Source organism: Physella acuta, unplaced genomic scaffold (assembly GCF_028476545.2).
Source record: "Physella acuta isolate Inbredline_101_S28 unplaced genomic scaffold, ASM2847654v3 ptg000727l, whole genome shotgun sequence".
Lineage (NCBI taxonomy): Eukaryota > Metazoa > Mollusca > Gastropoda > Physidae > Physella > Physella acuta.
The window spans coordinates 136176-154595 of NW_026732245.1; the positions used below are offsets into that span (position 1 = coordinate 136176).

The following is an 18420-nucleotide window of genomic DNA, read 5'->3' on the forward strand; positions in this document are numbered from 1 at the left end:
CAGTTCCACGAAACACCAGCAGCATCCGATAGCAAGTTAAAACAGTTCCCAGAAACCAACTGAACCGAATGTCCTAGAAAACACACCATTTAGCACCGACACAAAAAAATAATTCTTATCTAAATTAGGCCTAGATCTATTTTTCGCTTTTTTTACGTGTACTTTCCTGCATATCTTTTAAATTCCTTTTTTTTTTAAATGCATCATCAAGCTATCTCAAAATACTCAGAGACATAAATTCGCCAGTTAAACAAAAAATAATTTCGAATATTTTCTAGACATGCAACAGACAATTAACCCGGCGTAGCGCGACAGTAAAAACTGGGTAGATTTCACGATGAAGATGAAAGATTTTTTTTTCCGGAAGGGTTTTAAAGATTCGCATTTTTATTTTTATTTTTTTTAACCTTAAAAGAACTCTTTTCGTGATGCTTTAAAAATAAACCGGGAGTGATCTCCCCTAAACTTTCTCGAATATTTTTATATAAAACAACAGGGGATGGGAACTCGGAATATAGACATGATTTTTAAGTACTTAAACTTTTAAAAATAGAATAGAATCTCGTAGTAAAAAAGAATTGCGCATCAAGCGAACGCCAAAACAAAATGTGCATAATAGTGCGGAATATTATTAATACGTTATAAATTTACATGCGCTTTTTGAGATATCGGAAATAGCGTAAATAACTACTTCCGGTAAAAAAAAATTGATAGAAAGTAGAGGATTAGATCTTTTACTTACACGTGAAATTTCATTTATCCATCTGAAATAGTACTTAAATTATAGGCTTTTGAAAAATTCAAAGTAGGAAAAATTCCACTTCCGGTTATCGGAAATCGCTCAAAAGTTGATACGTATCTACGATTTTGATAAAATACTTATATATGAAATTTCATCAACCTAGCTGTAACGGTACTCAAGTTATCGTGTTTACAGACACACACACACACACACACACACATATACACGCACACAGACATACGGACAAGATTGCAAAATAATGTTTTTCCGACTCAGGGAGGTGTAAAAGTCGAGATTTTTTGTATATACGAGAAAGTAAAAAAAGTACGTGTTAACTAATTTTCGAAACTATTCTTTCACCAGTAGCGTAGCGAGGGGGGGGGGGGCGGGGGGGGGGACATATGTTCCCGGGCGCCGACCTTAGGGGGCGCCAAAATGGGTTAGAAAAATAAATTGAAAGGTTGAGGGGGGTGAAAAACGAAAGTTTGAGGGGGGGGGGGTTGCAAATCGAAATCTTGAGGGGGGTGCAAATCGAAAGTTTGTCCCCGGGCGCCGGGAAGGGTCGCTACGCCTCTGTCTTTCACTGAAAGTAAAAGTGAGGTAGGGTGTTCGAATTCCAAGATTACACCTCAAAATTTTGTTTAAAATTCTTGGAATTTCCACATGCAAAAATAGTTGTCAATTTTAAGCATAAGATTTTTTTTTTATTGTTGCAGGTTTGTATTTTTTAATGCGTACATAAACAGATTTGCCGGGTACTAATTTTAGCTGAATGGACTCGGGAAACCTCACTTATTATCACCTCGATCTTCTCTGTTCAGTGCAGGTGGGTAAGAGATAAGAAAGGCAGCGCACTTTGTACAGCATGGTTCAGATGTACCTGCTGAATGCGTGGGAGTTGGGTCATGTGGGGGTGTAAATTAGGGAGTAATGGGACACCTCTCAAGGTACTTGTGACCTGGTCTGATCAAGGTACTTGTGACCTGGTCTGATCAAGGTACTTGTGACCTGGTCTGATCAAGGTACTTGTGACCTGGTCTGATCAAGGTACTTGTGACCTGGTCTGATCAAGGTACTTGTGACCTGGTCTGATCAAGGTACTTGTGACCTGGTCTGATCAAGGTACTTGTGACCTGGTCTGATCAAGGTACTTGTGACCTAAGCCAAACAGATCAAATGGCTGAGGTAAAATTTGTTGTCACATAATTGGGGGGGGGGGGGGGCTGAATTGTTGTGTTGAGGATATATTTAAAAAAAAATTGACTACTCACCAAGGCCTGTGTTATTCTCCTGTGAGGTTAAAAGATAGTTGGTTGTTGTGTTGTCTTCAAGTAAACTGTAGTCGCTTGTCTGGTTGATGGTGTTGAGTTTAGTCTCGACAGGGTAGTGGATGCTAGCACTAGGTTCTGTGGTGTAGTGGATGCTTGCACTAGGTTCTGTGGTGTAGTGGATGCTAGCACTAGGTTCTGTGGAGTAGTGGATGCTAGCACTAGGTTCTGTGGAGTAGTGGATGCTAGCACTAGGTTCTGTGGAGTAGTGGATGCTAGCACTAGGTTCTGTGGAGTAGTGGATGCTAGCACTAGGTTCTGTGGAGTAGTGGATGCTAGCACTAGGTTCTGTGGTGTAGTGGATGCTAGCACTAGGTTCTGTGGAGTAGTGGATGCTAGCACTAGGTTCTGTGGTGTAGTGGATGCTAGCACTAGGTTCTGTGGAGTAGTGGATGCTAGCACTAGGTTCTGTGGTGTAGTGGATGCTAGCACTAGGTTCTGTGGAGTAGTGGATGCTAGCACTAGGTTCTGTGGAGTAGTGGATGCTAGCACTAGGTTCTGTGGTGTAGTGGATGCTAGCACTAGGTTCTACTGAGATGTGGACGCTAGTTTCAAGTATTTTATTGACACTAGCTCCAGGCTGAAGCATGCTGACGCTAGTGCTAGAAACGTTAGTGCTATATCCACTCGGTTGAAGAGTGCGGTAGCCAGTAGAGTGAGTCGACATGTAGCCACTAGACTCAGTGCTACCGTGGCTACCTTCACTTGAAATACTCATAGGTGGGAGTCCTGTAGCGGTAGCAAAATTAAACAATATATATGTACATATATCTATATATTTCTCTCTCTTTCTCTCTCTCTCTCTCTCTCTCTCTCTCTCTCTCTCTCTCTCTCTCTCTCTCTCTCTATATATATATATATATATATATATATATATATATATATATATGTATATATATATGTGTGTGTCTGTCTGTCTGTCTGTATGAGTGTATGTGTGTGTGTGCGTGTGTGTGCGTGTGTTCCTGACTGTGTGTTTTTTGTATACGTTAGTGTAGCAAACTGTAGGCCTAACAAGCAGGCCTATTACGTATTTTTGTTGGTGACCGGAAAGATGCGCAACGGAAGACTGTGCACAGAAAAAGTGCGCAAAGGCATTTTTGTTCTCTTAAATCGATCATTTATAGACATTAACAAAGAATTACCACAGAGTATATTGGAGCATAATAAAACATTTTTACGCGAAATATGACAAAATTTAAATGTATTAATTTACTAACTATTAATATCATTAATTTGTATTTGCGTATTTTTCTATTTGCACAGTTTTCCGTTGTATTTTTGTTCTTATCACCATAGAGGTGGTTTGGAGAAAGTAATAGTGGAGTCAATCTGGGGAAAAAAATGTTTCATCTCCGGGGTGAAATAATATTTTTTTTATTTAGGTGATTTTAATTTTTTTTATTAAAAACAACAATTGTAAAGGCGATATAGGCCTACTGTTTGTTTGTCACGCCTTTTCTTAACTACCCCATATTCAGTTATTGGTATAAAAATGTTTCAATGAATTGTTCACATAAAGTATGTGTATACCTACATAATGCCAAAGTTATATTCTATTTGTGGGCTTGTCTTGTTTTGTTTCGTTTGGTTTGTTTCTTTTTCATGTAAAAAGAAAAAGAAAACGATATCGTGGAATTTCATGCAGTCTCCTTAGCTGACCCTCGTTGTGTACATAATAAAATACGCGAGTCATGTCTATTTATAGCTTTGTTGAAACATAGCTGTGGGGGAGAACGTGACGTCAAGACGTCAACCTTAAATTAGACGTCCTTATCATTGTTTAAACCAAAATATTTTGGTTGAGGAAAATATATCCTGGCAGCCAGCAAAAAAATTAAAAGGTCATTGGTTTCATGCGACAGAATTGCCAAATTGGCTTTTTTTAAAAGTCTTATTTTTTGCAATATTCTGAAATAGTTTTGTTTGAGATGGTTACTCAAGAAAAAATGTATTTTCTTTCAAGTGTCATTAAATGTTCTGTGTGTCGCTGATTGCCACCGGTCAAGTAGAGTTTAGTGCCGTCCCTCGACTCGATGTTTATCCCAAATGGAACTGGTAAGGAGGAAAAAAAATCTGGATTCCTAAACATAACTGCGACAACAGGCACGGAGAATCTTGGGATTGACATGCGGGTGTGTGTGTGGGGGGGGGAGGGGAGTGGAGAGAGATAACAAACATGTAGTAACATAATTTTGAACAATATAGTTCTATCGAAAGTTAACAAATCTGCAGTATGTTTATAATTCATGTCTTTATAAAATATTGGGACCCAGTGGCGTTGCTAGGTCGGGTGTCACCCGGTGCTTCACTTCGTGGAGTCACCCCCCCTCCCCATGAATATATATATATATATATATATATATATATATATATATATATATATATATATATATATATATATATATATATATATATATATATATATATATATATACATTCACACACATCAACATATATTCATTTTTTTATATCTGTCTCGTCAATCCATATAATTAAACTAAAAGCTAAAATCTTATGTTTACAGGTTTATCACCCCCAATTGCATAGAGAGAGGAATGCAGGCTGAGCTGAAGGGGTCGGTGGAGGGGGTAGATGGTGTGTGTGGGGGGGGGGTCGGGGTCGGGGATCGGAATGTCTCATTAGTCACACGTATACGTGTGAGTTGCGACGTTTTATAAACAAAGGTATTAATCAACTGCTTGAAGAATGACATTTTGCGTCAGCACTAATTAGGCCTAATTAAGTTTGAATAAATTCATCCGCGCCAAGGGGTGAGGGTAAAAATAAATGGGGCCAAAAATAAATGTATGTTTTGTGACTCATGGCTGGTGCTAAAAAAAGCTCCAGAGACCACGTGACCTATACTGTAATCCGTTGTAATGACACGGACGAACGTCGTCTGCCTGAGAGTGTTGAAATGAATTCTGGTATGCCATATTGGCTTTTATTGGGTTTTGTAAAAATAAAATGTGGTATGCCATATTGGCTTTTATTTTGTTTTGAAAAAAACTATCTTATGGTATTCCATACTGATTTTTATTCTTTTATTTTTTTTTTTTGTCAAAATTATTTGTATTATGCCATCCTGGCTTTTTCTTCTAGTTTATTTTGGAGTGCTCTTTTTACAGTTTCTTATTAAGATCCAGCACTAAAAGTGTAAATATAGATACCTTATCCGATGTTAGCTTTTTGATAAAAAAAATTATCTGGCTGATGTGTGATGATATAGTTTTTTAAGTAAATACCAGCTGCTCCAAACGAGACTCCAGAGATTTTGGCCCCTTAGGCCTAATTTAGTTTAAAATTTCTATGGTGGAGCTTCTTCTATTTAATATTTTCCAAAAATTAAAAAGAGTACAAGGGTCGCACATAACTAGCATTACTGACATGGTGAATGGTAGGGTGCGTGGGAGGGGGGGGGGGGGAAGGGCAGGTTAGGGTAACCATGTGATGGCTTGGGTCTTGAGGATAAAGCACGGTAGGGCCTATATGTGTGGCAGCCATACGTTTTGTGTTAATAATATATATTCTAATGGGGAGGAGATATGTTTGTTTTTATGTTGGGATGGGGGGATTTTTTTTTTCGCCTCAGACACGTAATTTATAGCGTCAGTTGTGTGTTCGCTTTAGTTTTACATTTACATCATCGGCTTGTGAGGACTGATACAGATTTACAATAGTGGGGGGATGTGGGGTGATGTCGGTTGTATATGATAATATCAGTGGGGGAAAAATTGTTTTTCTTGGTGATTAATCTATTTCAGTCTCTATTTTAGAAATTATTCGGTCTTCTATATATTAGTAAATTGTTCTGTCCCATATATATTTGTAAACGATTTTGTCTGCTATATATTTATAAATTATTCGGTCTCCTATATATTTGTAAATTATTCTGTCTGCTGTATATTTGTAAATTATTCTGTCCCATATATATTTGTAAACGATTTTGTCTGCTATAGATTTATAAATTATTCTGTCTCCTATATATTTGTAAAAAAAAAAAAAAAATAGTTATGTCCCTTATACATTTGTCAATAGTTCTATCCCCTATATTTGTAAAATAACCCATATTGTGCTACTGTTTTAACAGCTCTTATCGTATTAGGTTTTGAAACTTGTTTATTAAGCACAATATAGAGGTATATAAAATATAAAGATTTATATGCTCAATGTATTGATCTCGAATGTATGAAGACCTTCATTATGAGTCATTTAGAAACATGGACAACAGAGTCTTGGGAAAGTATGGATCTAGAGTTTAAGAATAAATGTGGCCTATGCAGCACCTAGAAGTTGTCGAAACCATTCCAAGTAGGACAATAGCCGACAATAGGCATATGTCGTAATAGGAAGACAGGTATATGTCCTTGTGGGAGAGGACTATGTCCTAGTGGGACGACAGGTCTAGATCTATGTCCTAGTGGGACGACAGGTCTATGTCCTAGTGCCCCAGAGGGACTATGGACTAGCTTATACAACTAAAATCGGTCTGACATCAGGGTCTACCTTTCACCCACACTCCTCTCTGGTTTCACCAGATCTAGATATTTCGCCCTACCTCCCCACCCCCGGGATAAACTTCTACCTAAAATAGATGGTTTCCTAGACCCACCCTACACAACAACAACATAAAAAAAGTTACTCACCGACTGGCGCAGCCGTGGAGAACGAGGTCGTGCCTAGATCTAGTAGAATTAAGATCATCCAACACGCGCGCTGTGGGGCCATGACGGGTGAGTCAGTGATGGATGGAACACTTTTGGTCCGCATATGTAGTCAGTAACGACGCCGAGTTTCGCCAACACAGAAACTGGACAATAAACAGCCAATTAATTAGGCCTAATTTTTTTAGAAAAATTAATTAGGCCTAGGCCCTGTCTTTGAAAACGATGATTAGAATAGGCCTTTAAAGTTGAACGGGTGATTTGAATAGAACTCCGGAGCAAGGTTTTTTTTTTCACCAAACTGATGCTAGTTTGGGACTAATTGAGTCACGATAGGCTACGACATGCGAGTGTGATAGGGCCTGATAAATCCCCCCTTTCACCCCCCCCCCTCACCTCTCATACACACACCTGTTCTCACCTTTCATAATAAACAATAGGACTGAGGCCTACACCCTACCCCCGCGCTGGGGCCTACACCCTACCCCCGCGGCATTACTCTAGCCAGACTGGTGCCAACTCTCAACAAGGAATAATTAATGATGGCAAAACACTGTCAGCTTTATCTAAACCTCTATTGTTATCGTTTCTGCTTGGTTATTTTGGGGGAGGAAGGGAGAGGGGGGGGGCTTTTTCACGTGACAGATTGGGTAACAACGTGACAGATTACGTGACAGATTTACGTACATCCAAAAAGGGGGTTGAGATACCGATGTGACACACTTTCATACAGCGGCAGTCCACTTTACCACAACACCCACACACCAACAGTCCATTTTACCACAACACCCACACACCAACAGTCCATTTTACCACAACACCCACACACCAACAGTCCATTTTACCACAACACCCACACACCAACAGTCCATTTTACCACATCACTGTCTATTTTCCACAACCCCCACCCTCCTCACACACCAGTAGTCCATTTCCCATAGGCTATTAGTCCATTTCCCAGAAGGCCCTAATTGATTCTTCTCCTCTCCACTCCCCCCCCCCCCCCCACCCTCCCAGCCGACCAAGATTTTTTTTACGAACATTTTTTAATGATTTAATATGCCCAAATATTTCGTAACTTGTTTTCTTTCATAATATTATTCAGTAGTATTTATCGGGCATCCATAAACGAGGTGATTTTTCCACCTCCCCCCCCCCCCCTACCCACTTTCACACATTTTCATCGCCCATCGTCATATGTTGTAACAAAAGTCCAAACCTCCGACCCCTTAGAAGTTTTTTTCACTGACCTTGAACTTGGTTAAACACCCCCGCTAAACCGCGACAATAAAAAACACAAACTGCCACCCAACATTACGCTATCTTCTACTGTTTTTTTTTTTAACAATGCGATAAAAGATGGAATTACTCTATTTGTAAACAGTAGAAGTCTGTATTAGCAACCAAGGTCAGAATTTCAAGTATTTACCCAACTGGGAGGGAGATAATAAAGAATGGCTCACTGGCAGGGTGGTATTGTAAAGACATCAAGGTTTTATTTACGGCGTTTTCATGTAGGGACAAGAATGATAAATGGTTGTTCTTTGTAGGACAAGAGGCTGTGGTAGCGCGTGTGAAATGTTGATGGAGACATGTTGCGGCAACATAAGGAGTTGATGGGGACAAGTTGCTGAAACATCAGGAGTTGATGGGGACATGTTGCAGGAACATCAACTTGATGGGGACATGTTGCTAAAACATAAGGAGTTGATGGAGACATGTTGCAGGAACATCAGGTTGATTGGGATATGTTGTAGGAACATCAAGTTGACGGAGATATGTTGCTGAAACATCAAGAGTTGATGGAGACATGTCGCAGCAACATCAAGTTGATGGAGACATGTTGTAGGAACATCAAGTTGACGGAGATATGTTGCTGAAACATCAAGAGTTGATGGAGACATGTCGCAGCAACATCAAGTTGATGGAGACATGTTGCAGGAACATCAAGTTGATGGAGACATGTTGCAGGAACATCAGGAGTTGATCGAGACATGTTGCAGAAACATCATGTTGACGGAAATGTGTAGATCCGTATCAACTTTTTGGCGATTTCCGATAACCGGAAGTGGAACTTTTTCTACTTTCAATTTACAAAAGCCAATAACTTGAGTAGTATTTCAGAAAGATAAAAGAAATTTAACATATAAGTAAAAGATCAAACTCTCTGCCTTCTTTCTAATTTTGATTAACTTCCGTTGACCGGAAGTAGTAATTTAGGCTATTTCCGAATTCTCAAAAAAACGCATGTGAATTTACTAATAATATTCCGCACTATTATACACATTTTATTTGGCGTTCACTTGGTGTGCAATTCTTTTTTTTCTACGAGATTCTATTTTATTTTGAAAAGTTTAAGTAATTAAAATGGATTTAAAATATTGTCTTTATCCCGAGTTGCCATCCCCCGTAGTTTTATATAAGAATATTCTAGAAAGTTTAGGGTAGATCACTCCCGGTTTATTTTCAGTAAATTTACAATAGAGCTGCATGACTCAAAATCATCGCGCACCTAATGAATGTGATAACGCGCGTATAATAGTGCGGAATAGTTGGGTAAGACAGCATACTAATTTGGGCACAAGTTTAATTAATTCATACAAAATTAATCAGGCATCCAATTAAGTCAAATTTAATTTCAGAATGCATTGTCTTCATGTCTTGACCTACGTGCTAACTTTGAACCGAATATGTCAGTTAGAAGTGCCAGAAATTTCACGCGGGCGTTCCGATCTAGACTGACGACAGATAGTAAGTTAAGTAAAAGCTAGCAAAAAAAATCATAACAAGCTTTTATATACTAATGCACTAAAAAGTAGAAAATAAAAGAGTTTCTTTAAATACACTACTATTTAAATAACTATAAAGAAAAGCGCGGGTCACTTTATTATCTATTGGATACCTTTATTAATATTTACGAGACCCATGCTTAAATAGTTGTGTATAATTTATTTTCAACTTTTTAGTGCATTATTACATAAAAGCTTGTTATTAAAACGTTTTTTATGAAAAAGATTTTTTAGTACTTTACATGTTTTTATTTACAATAGAGTTACATGACTAAAAACCATTGCGCGATTATCGAACGTGATGACGCGCTATTGAACGTGATGACGCGTGTGGAGTAGTTGGATATAACTGTATACTAATTTGGTCAAAATTTTAATTAATTCATAAAAAATTAATTAGGCATCCATTAAGTCAAATTTAATGTCATGTTGCCTTGTCTTCATGTCTTGACCCATGTTCCAACTACGAACCGTATCTGTCAGTTAGAAGTGCAAGTAATTTCGTCGGGCGTTTCGATCTAGACTGACGACAGAGGAAGTGAGTTAAATAAAAGCTTGTAAAAAATTTCATTAAAAAAACGTTTTAATAACAAGCTTTTATGTAATAATGCACTAAAAAGGAGAAAATAAATTATACACTACTGTTTAAATAACTTTAAAGAAAAGCGTGGTTCACTTTACTTTAGTATCTATTGGATACCTTTACTAATATTTAGGAAAAGACAGACAGATTGACGACTGGCGAGGAAGTGAGTTAAATGAAAGCTTGTAAAAATGCGTAAATTCAAACTCATTATACTAACACAAGTTAGTTTTGGTCATATTTCTTGGGAAACTGTTTTATTATGTTATGATCATTCTTAAATTACCTTTTAAAAAATATTCCCTTGCGAACAGTTTTGGCATTTTTCGCTTGCGCATTTTTCTGGTTACCTCGCTTTTATAAAGCGCGTTTTTCGATATGACGTCTTGCACGTCCGCTCTCGTTCTATTTGTATTTTCTGTGCAAATATCAGTTCGATGTGTCGAGGACAATTGTCGATGTGTGCAGGCGTTCGGGCGTATGAACTCCTATCGATGTGTTGAGGACCGCCTGGGCGTATGAACTAAGATTCCGCCTGGGCGTATGAACTCCTATCGATGTGTTGAGGACCTCCTGGGGCGTTTGAACAGTCGATATTTTGAGGACCGTTTAGGCACACGATGCTGTCGATGTGTTGAGGACCTCCTGGGCGTATGAACTAAGATTCCGCCTGGGCGTATGAACTCCTATCGATGGGTTGAAATGTGCTTAAATGTTCCTATCTTGGCATATTTTTTTTTTAAGTGGGAAAGTGGCATTCGCCGCAAATGTTTGTTCGTACGCTTAGAGAAACAACTGTTGATGTGTTCCGATGATTTGGGTGTATAACTCCTGTCGGTGTGTTGTAAACCACTCGAGCGCTCGAGTGTGTGAACTCATCGATGTGTCGAGGACCGTCTGGACTTGTGGACGATTGATGTGTTGAGGACGAGCTTAGTGTGTACTCCTGTTGATGTGTCGAGGACCGTTCGACCGCCGATTCACTTGCTGATGACCGCTTGGGCGTATCAACTCCTATCAATGTGTTGATGACCGTCTGGGCGTATGAACTAAGATTCCGCCTGGGCGTATGAACTCCTATCAATGTGTTGAGGACACCCTAAGCGAATGCCTATCTCGGCTGTGGACAAACACACACAAAAATAACAATAATAAGCTTAACTTAAGCATAAAATAAAAACATGATATCATGTAACAATTGAAAAAAATAATATTGGACACAAAAACTAGATCTAGAAAATAAAGGGCGACAACTACATATACATTTTTAAAAATAATTTACAAAAATGATTTTAAAAATTAATCAATAATAAAAAAAATAATTGAAAATGTATTCCAAAAAAAAAATCAAAAACATAAAAAGAAAATAAATAAATAATTAGGCCCTAATTGGCCCACCTTAAAAGGCATATTAAAGTAATACTTTTTAAAAATTAGAAATATGCCTAAAAATAAAAATAATTTTAAAAATTAATCAATAAAAAAATGAACATATATTTTAAAATAATAAAATTAAAAAAATTAATTGGCCCATCTTGAAAGGGCCCTCACATTATAAATTAATACTTTTTAAGTAAGTTAGATATAGGCCTAAGAAAAAATTTGAAAAAATAAAAAACCTTACGGCCTTGAAAAAATTAATTAATTAAAATAATTAATATTTTTGCTTTTTTTGTGCAGCTATACTCTGAAATCGAGTTCATGCCTCTGGCCAGTATTTATTCTTGTAAGTTTCTCCTTACTTGTTCCTGATGGTCTTACCCTTTCTTTTTCCAAGTGCCTTTTTTTCACAGCCTTGCCCTTATCTTGTCCAGATTTCAAAAACAATATTGTTTTTGTTTTATTTGCTGGTATATCCAAAGCCAGCGTTTAATTGTGCATAACAGAAAATGACACGGCCATTTAGGAACTCAACACTTCACTGGACTTTGACTCTGCAACTGCATGTAACGTAACATGCAACACCAGCTAGAGACAAGTTATGATGTGTGATGTTTGCATTTTGTTTGATATTTGATGAGCTGGTTCTTAAACCATGTTTGCCCAAAATCCCTTGGGCCTGTCTTACTTCACACGCATTTCCACACCATACATAATTATGTTGTTACGTGAAGTGTAAGACAAGTACATGACCAGAGTTTAGAAATCTTCCTAACAGATCGAAAGAAAAAACTGTATGAAGTGATTTTTTTTGTCGAACTGTGGATCACTTTTGTCAACAGTTCAATATCTATGATAAAGAACTCAAAATGATAATTAAAAGGGAACGTAAAAATGCGAATGCCTTACAAATTAATATAAGTTATATGTAATCAAACAGCTGAAAAGTTTTATTCTAAATTATTCACAATTTGTGTTTGATACTGGTAGAAATACCACTAGAGGCTTGCATGATCTAGTTAAATTTGACACACTGTAGAACTGATGTTTCTGAACATGACATGGAATGTTATAAAAAAAGAACACACTTTACTTGACTCAAGGTGTTAATCTGTCTATTTTATTGCAAACAAAAAAAAAATGTTAAAATGTACAAGTGTGGATTTAAATAAAAATGTACAAAATTTCCTGAGCCAACAACACTGAGACGTTCCAATAGGGTTCATGCTAGATAACTTTACAACAATCTTTTGGCTACACAAATTAGTATTTGATTAACATTTTTATTAATCTGAATGTAAAAAACCCAACTTGTATGAAAGTCCACCACCCAGGATATTGAAAAGTTGTTGAAAATTTCTATACGCAACAACACCAAACAAAAATAGGGGAAGAATGTATTGGCATGAAATACTATTATAAATATTGCAAAGGAAATTTTAACAACCACTTCTGTTATTGCTTGTATTTTTAACTAATTTTAATAATTATAATGAATTTACATAACATAGCTTAGGCGATTTTACAGTCAGGGAAATTCAAATTTTGAGAACAAGTTTTTAAAGATATTTAGCCCAGATGTTTTTATTGTAAAATATTTTGATTCTATGTAGTGAAGACTAGCATACCTCAGTTAAGTTACTTTACCCAAGGGATATATAGCTGCAGAACTTTTACTACAATAAAAGGATAGCTACTGCATACTGAGCTAAAAGCATTAACCACAAGAGCACCTATACAAGAAGTGTTTTATGTACAAAGTCAAAGCCAATTTTCACATGAATGTTTTACATGTTTTAGACTTGAAACACACATTACATTAATGACAGAAGGAATGTTGCATAAAAAAAAAAAACATAATGCACATTTTGGTAAATAATGTATATAAAAAAATATAAAGCAAACGTACTGGTAAATTTTACTAAAATTAATACAGTAAAATTCTTTACTAATTAATATTATGCTAAAATAATAATAGGTAAAGCTCTTGATACTATTGTATCATATATTTCATTTTTAATCTTGTTTATGTAAAAGGTGGATTGCTTAAATAAAAAGGATTTGATCACATTTTCTGTTTGAGCTCAAACAACAGATTATCTGTAACATTAATTTACACACTTTCAACTAGCATTAATTAAGACACTTTTTATATCAACATTAATGCACACACTTAAACAAACATGAATAGAGATGCTTTCAACAAAAGTAAAATTAGATTTGACCATTTGTAACATTATCAACACACTTCCTACTTAATGCCAGCTGTGAGGAATAATGAGATCAACATGTTGTAAAATTATCTAACACTCTTTGAGTACTGGGAGACACTGTAATTTAACATGTATTGTAAGACAATTTTTAATCTAACGTAAAGCTAACCCATCTGATGAAGGTGGCAAACCTCGGATCTTAAACTCACTTTTACATGAATTCCTGTAACTTTGAATGCTGTGGCTGCAAATGTGATGTGGAAAAGTTTGATTCAATGTGCTTGTGATTTTCTGGCAATAATATTACAGACATGCCTACCAAGTACAGAGTTGTTTCACAAAGTTACGCCTACACTTGTAACTGTAAAAATATGGTGGGAAGAAGAAAAATTCTAATGGGATTCTAATGAGTCAATGATGTACATCCCAGGACAGGGTGTACTATTTAGTGTTACACAGAAAGTAGCAATTTGGAAACAAGGGAGGCAAGCTGAAGAATCTAAAAAAAATTAAACATGTTTTAGCCTATATAAATTAACTTAGCATGCGCCGCTATCTAATTGTTTTATTTTACTTATCAACTATTCATAATTTGTGAATTCGACACTATGCTCTGATAGGCTATTAAAAGACTTTTAAATTGTATATTTTAATATTCTGCATGGAGGCTTAAATGTTTGCTATTTAAGAAAAACTGTTGATTAAAGTGATCACAAGTGGTAGGCATGTCTGAATACATTTTTAAAAATGTATGAAATAGAGATGCAGATATTGCTGATGATACATTACTTGTGCTAAAACTTCTATTAGGAAATTTTAAAATATAAATGTAATAATAAATAAATTTTTTGATTCATTAAATTGCAGCGATGATGCACTTTTTTGTCAAGTTTGTAGAATTCCTTAAAACTTAATAATAAATAAATCTATATAGATAAATAATTTACACAATTGTTCTATGCTAGGAATAAAAAACTAAGTACACTGTAATCTACATGGGTGACAATTAAGACTAAATTAACTAAATTCAGAAGTAAAAAAGTGTTATGTTTCTTTAAACTAAACTTTAAACAATGTTAGCTAAAACTATTTTAAAACACTTTTCATAGTGAAAATATGTTTAATGAAGTTAAAAATGTAATTAAAAACACTTTTAACGTAATACTACACTTTTTTTTTAATAATTTGGTTATTAACAATTTTTACAGAGTTAACTCCCTTATAAGAAAAAAACCTACGAAACTTAATAAAAATACCCTATTAAAAATATTTATTTAAAATTAGTTGTAAAGATCAATTTTACCGTGTACATTAAATAAACATATGAAAATTAAGAGATATAAACAATAAATTTAAATAAAAGAAAAAGATTAATTGACAAAATGAATGACTTGCACTTTTAACAGCATTCTTGCAGATCTTCAGATATATCAATTGTACAGAAGACACAGTATGTCCAATTTTTTGGAAAATTAATGTACATTTTTACTTATATGGACAATAACACAACCTGCCAGTGCACAGATGTAAAATATCAGAAAACTAGAATCAAATTATTTTTAAATTGATATTTTGCACTATTTTTAATAATTATGGGAATGAAATCTACAAGTTCATTTTCTGGAGATTTTGATTTGGACATAGTTTGTCTTCTATAAAGTCGATATAAAAATATTTACAAAAATACAATTATTAAAAATCTCATTAAATTAATAAATGATCTGTAACATTGACTTTATAAATATTCTGCCTGTTGAATTGGTCAAAAAAAAAATCTGCATGTTCAAAAATAGTAACCCACACCACCAGTGAAAGAGCTTGCATGAGTTTTTGGATCTGAAGTTCTCCTGTAACAAAAAACCATCCTTAGCTGCTCTAGAACTTTCTTGACTTGTTAATCCCATAAACAGCAGCATACAAGAGCACTGCATAAGGCCAGAAGGCAACAAGTTTCTGCAGAATTGTCACGGTCTTTATGTCTATCTTCATGCACATACACTCTGTGAAAATGAAGTATTTCATTATACATGTTTTCAGAACAAATTATCTAATTAAAAAGTATCACAGAAATACCAGGTAAATAATGATGTACATCAAATGGTCTGATTTTTTCACATACAGTTACATACTGATGATTTTATCTTTTTTTAGGCATCAAATTTATGATGATGGGGTACTTTGTCATATATAAATGTTTTATAAAAATCTAGTTTTTAGTGTATAGTGGTTTCTGAACCATTAGTCTATTAGTTTAAAAAAAGTATAATGTATAGTAAAGATATTCTTTTTCATGAATATTACTGTACGACTTGTTTTGTAACTGATATTTCAGTTCTTTATGTCCAGAGTCAGATAAACTTTTATGTGAACGATAAAACAATAGGAGATCAAAATGTTTCAATGACAAGGTTAGTCAGTTAAACACAAACAATCAAGCTCAAGATAAAATCTCTTACACTTGTTGGGGTGGTTGTTGATAGGCACCAGCTGGTGGCTGTTGATATGTCCCAGCAGGATGGCCGTACCCGTACGGCTGCTGTTGATAGTACCCCGGTTGTCCGTAGCCGCCAGCGGGTGGTGGTGGGCCATATCCTTGTGGAGGTGGTGGATAGCCTTGAGGTGGATAGGCAGGACCTGAGCCATAAGCTGGAGGTGGGGGGCCGTAGCCCTGTGTTGGGGGATAAGCACTGTCATAAGGTGGAGGGGCAGATGGATTACCACCAGGGTGAATGGAAGTCATGCTGTCTTTACCTAAAAGAATTAAAAAAAAATAGGTTTATAGTTGACACAAGTTCATTCCTTATAGTGTTACTCTTTCTTAGGGGGGCGGGGTGGTCAAGTGGTCGGGGCAGTTGGCTCTGAAAGTCACGAGTTTGGATCACGGACTCGATTGTCAGTGGGACGTCCGTGAGTCCACCCGCTCAGATGGATACTTAACTCGTGTTGGAGAAAGTAAAGTGCTCAAGAAACAAATTTCTACTACTTTATCTGCCTTATGGATCATTAGGTCTTCCTTAGTTATCTAAACTGCACAAAACAAAACATCTAAAACAACAGATAAGGAGGCGTGCCAATGCTAAACAAAAGCTTCATTTAATTAAGGTTACCTGCACTAAAATAAATACTGAAGTTTTACAATTCTGCTGCTCTCTAAATGTTGTCCAACATGGAATTTTTACATTATTTTATAATACCCACTATAAAGCAAAAGTATAGTTTACTCTACAGCCACTCCCCTCACAGTCTCTGTATCTATATTTAGCTGAATATAAATATTCAGAAGGCTGAACAATTATCTGATGCAGTGTAGAGTAGACCTAAGACCCCACACTATGGCTTGTGGTTGTTGCAATGTTTGGGTTCAACCATCAAATATTTAAAGAAAAAATAATTCTGGTGGAACGTGAAAAAAATTCTTTGTTTCCAAAGTCCAAATAGTGTCATTCATTTATTATACTATGTCACTTGCCAGACAATATTTTCAGGATGTTCATTAGCCATAAGGTTAGTAGCTCATTTTCTTAAAACAGATTTATTTCTGTCCCTATAGGCCTATTAAATAAAAATTTGGTACTTTTTTAAACTTAGCTTCTAACTTAACGTGTTGTCCCAGTCTCTGGGTTTCTACTAGATCCGATACCTGCCAATAAAACATAGGCAACCAAAGTAGGGAGAGAAGGTGTTTTTAACAATTCCACTGTAGGAAATCAGTATTACCCCTGTAACTTATAACTCTACTGATTTACAATGTAATAGGTTAAATTTAAGATTACCAATATATTAGGCCTATTTTTTTTTTTAAATCTTGCCTTTTAGTGCCTAAATCTTAAGTGGTTACTTTTTTAACTACTTAATAAATTAGGGCTTAAGGCTTAAGGTTAGTAGGCTAACTCTGTTGTAGTAGGTAGAAGTAGATCTAATACTAGATCAAGTGTTTGATTAATTAAGCTAAACAAACTTTCTATTTCTTACCAAGTAAGTTGGATTGGATACAAAATGAATCTAGTCTACAATTCTAGATCTAGATCTATGTTCTGTTAAAGTAAAGCCCAAGCTGAACTTGTTCTTCTTATGTAGTTCTGGGAGATAGACTCACCAACAGTGAATACCAAATGGAATCTATGAAGTCAATAAAAAAAATAATTTAAAAAATGACAGAATATTAATAATTAATAGATCTGGTCTAGACTCTATGATGTAAATGTATTATTTTATTATGTAATGAATGATCAATGATCAGTGCTTCTCCACTAGTCTAGTGACGTCGCTAGTGAAACTTTGACTTTTGACTTGGGTGACTTGTGCCATTTTGGTGAGTTATGAAAATTTAAATTAATTTTTAATACAGTATTGTAAGAGTATCGTAGGATTTACTTTATACCCTATAAAAACTTGCGGTGAAAATTTAAAAAAGTTTATCAAAACACAATACAATCCTACAGAAATGTAACTTTTAGTCAGGTCTAAGGAAAGTTCATTCCTGTTTAATTCACCAGTGACAGGGTTCGTAAATAAAGCCAGAAAGTCGTGTAAAGTTAAAGCCATATTCAGAAATCTTAGTATTAGTATCAATTTCAAATGCTAATTTTTAAGTTTAATTCTTATTAATTTGTGTAAAAACGTAACAATTTTTTTATAGTAAAATTTCTTGAAAATACTTAATTTTTAAAAAAATGTACATAACTTCTATAGACCTTCTTTTTTTTTTTTTCGATGCA

The 18420-nt window shown here is 35.5% G+C and overlaps 1 protein-coding gene and 1 long non-coding RNA gene across 2 annotated transcripts; both read right to left on the minus strand.

Moving 5' to 3' along the window:
- Positions 1-2005: 2005 nt before the first annotated feature.
- On the minus strand, positions 2006-2659 carry LOC131950001 (uncharacterized). Its single transcript, XM_059311995.1, has one exon. The coding sequence runs from the start codon at positions 2657-2659 to the stop codon at positions 2006-2008; it is 654 nt and encodes a 217-aa protein (XP_059167978.1).
- A 9927-nt stretch (positions 2660-12586) lies between these two features.
- Positions 12587-18219, minus strand: LOC131950014 (uncharacterized). The gene is made up of 4 exons (XR_009388273.1): positions 18143-18219; positions 17675-17821; positions 16159-16453; positions 12587-15702 (listed from the first exon to the last, which is right to left on the minus strand). It is a non-coding gene; the product is annotated as an uncharacterized LOC131950014 (long non-coding RNA).
- Between the last annotated feature and the right edge of the window lie 201 nt (positions 18220-18420).

What these genes read in the sequence shown, in the direction of transcription:
- LOC131950001 (XM_059311995.1), bottom strand. Translation starts at nt 2,659, where the DNA reads ATGCTTCAGCCTGGAGCTAGTGTCAATAAAATACTTGAAACTAGCGTC.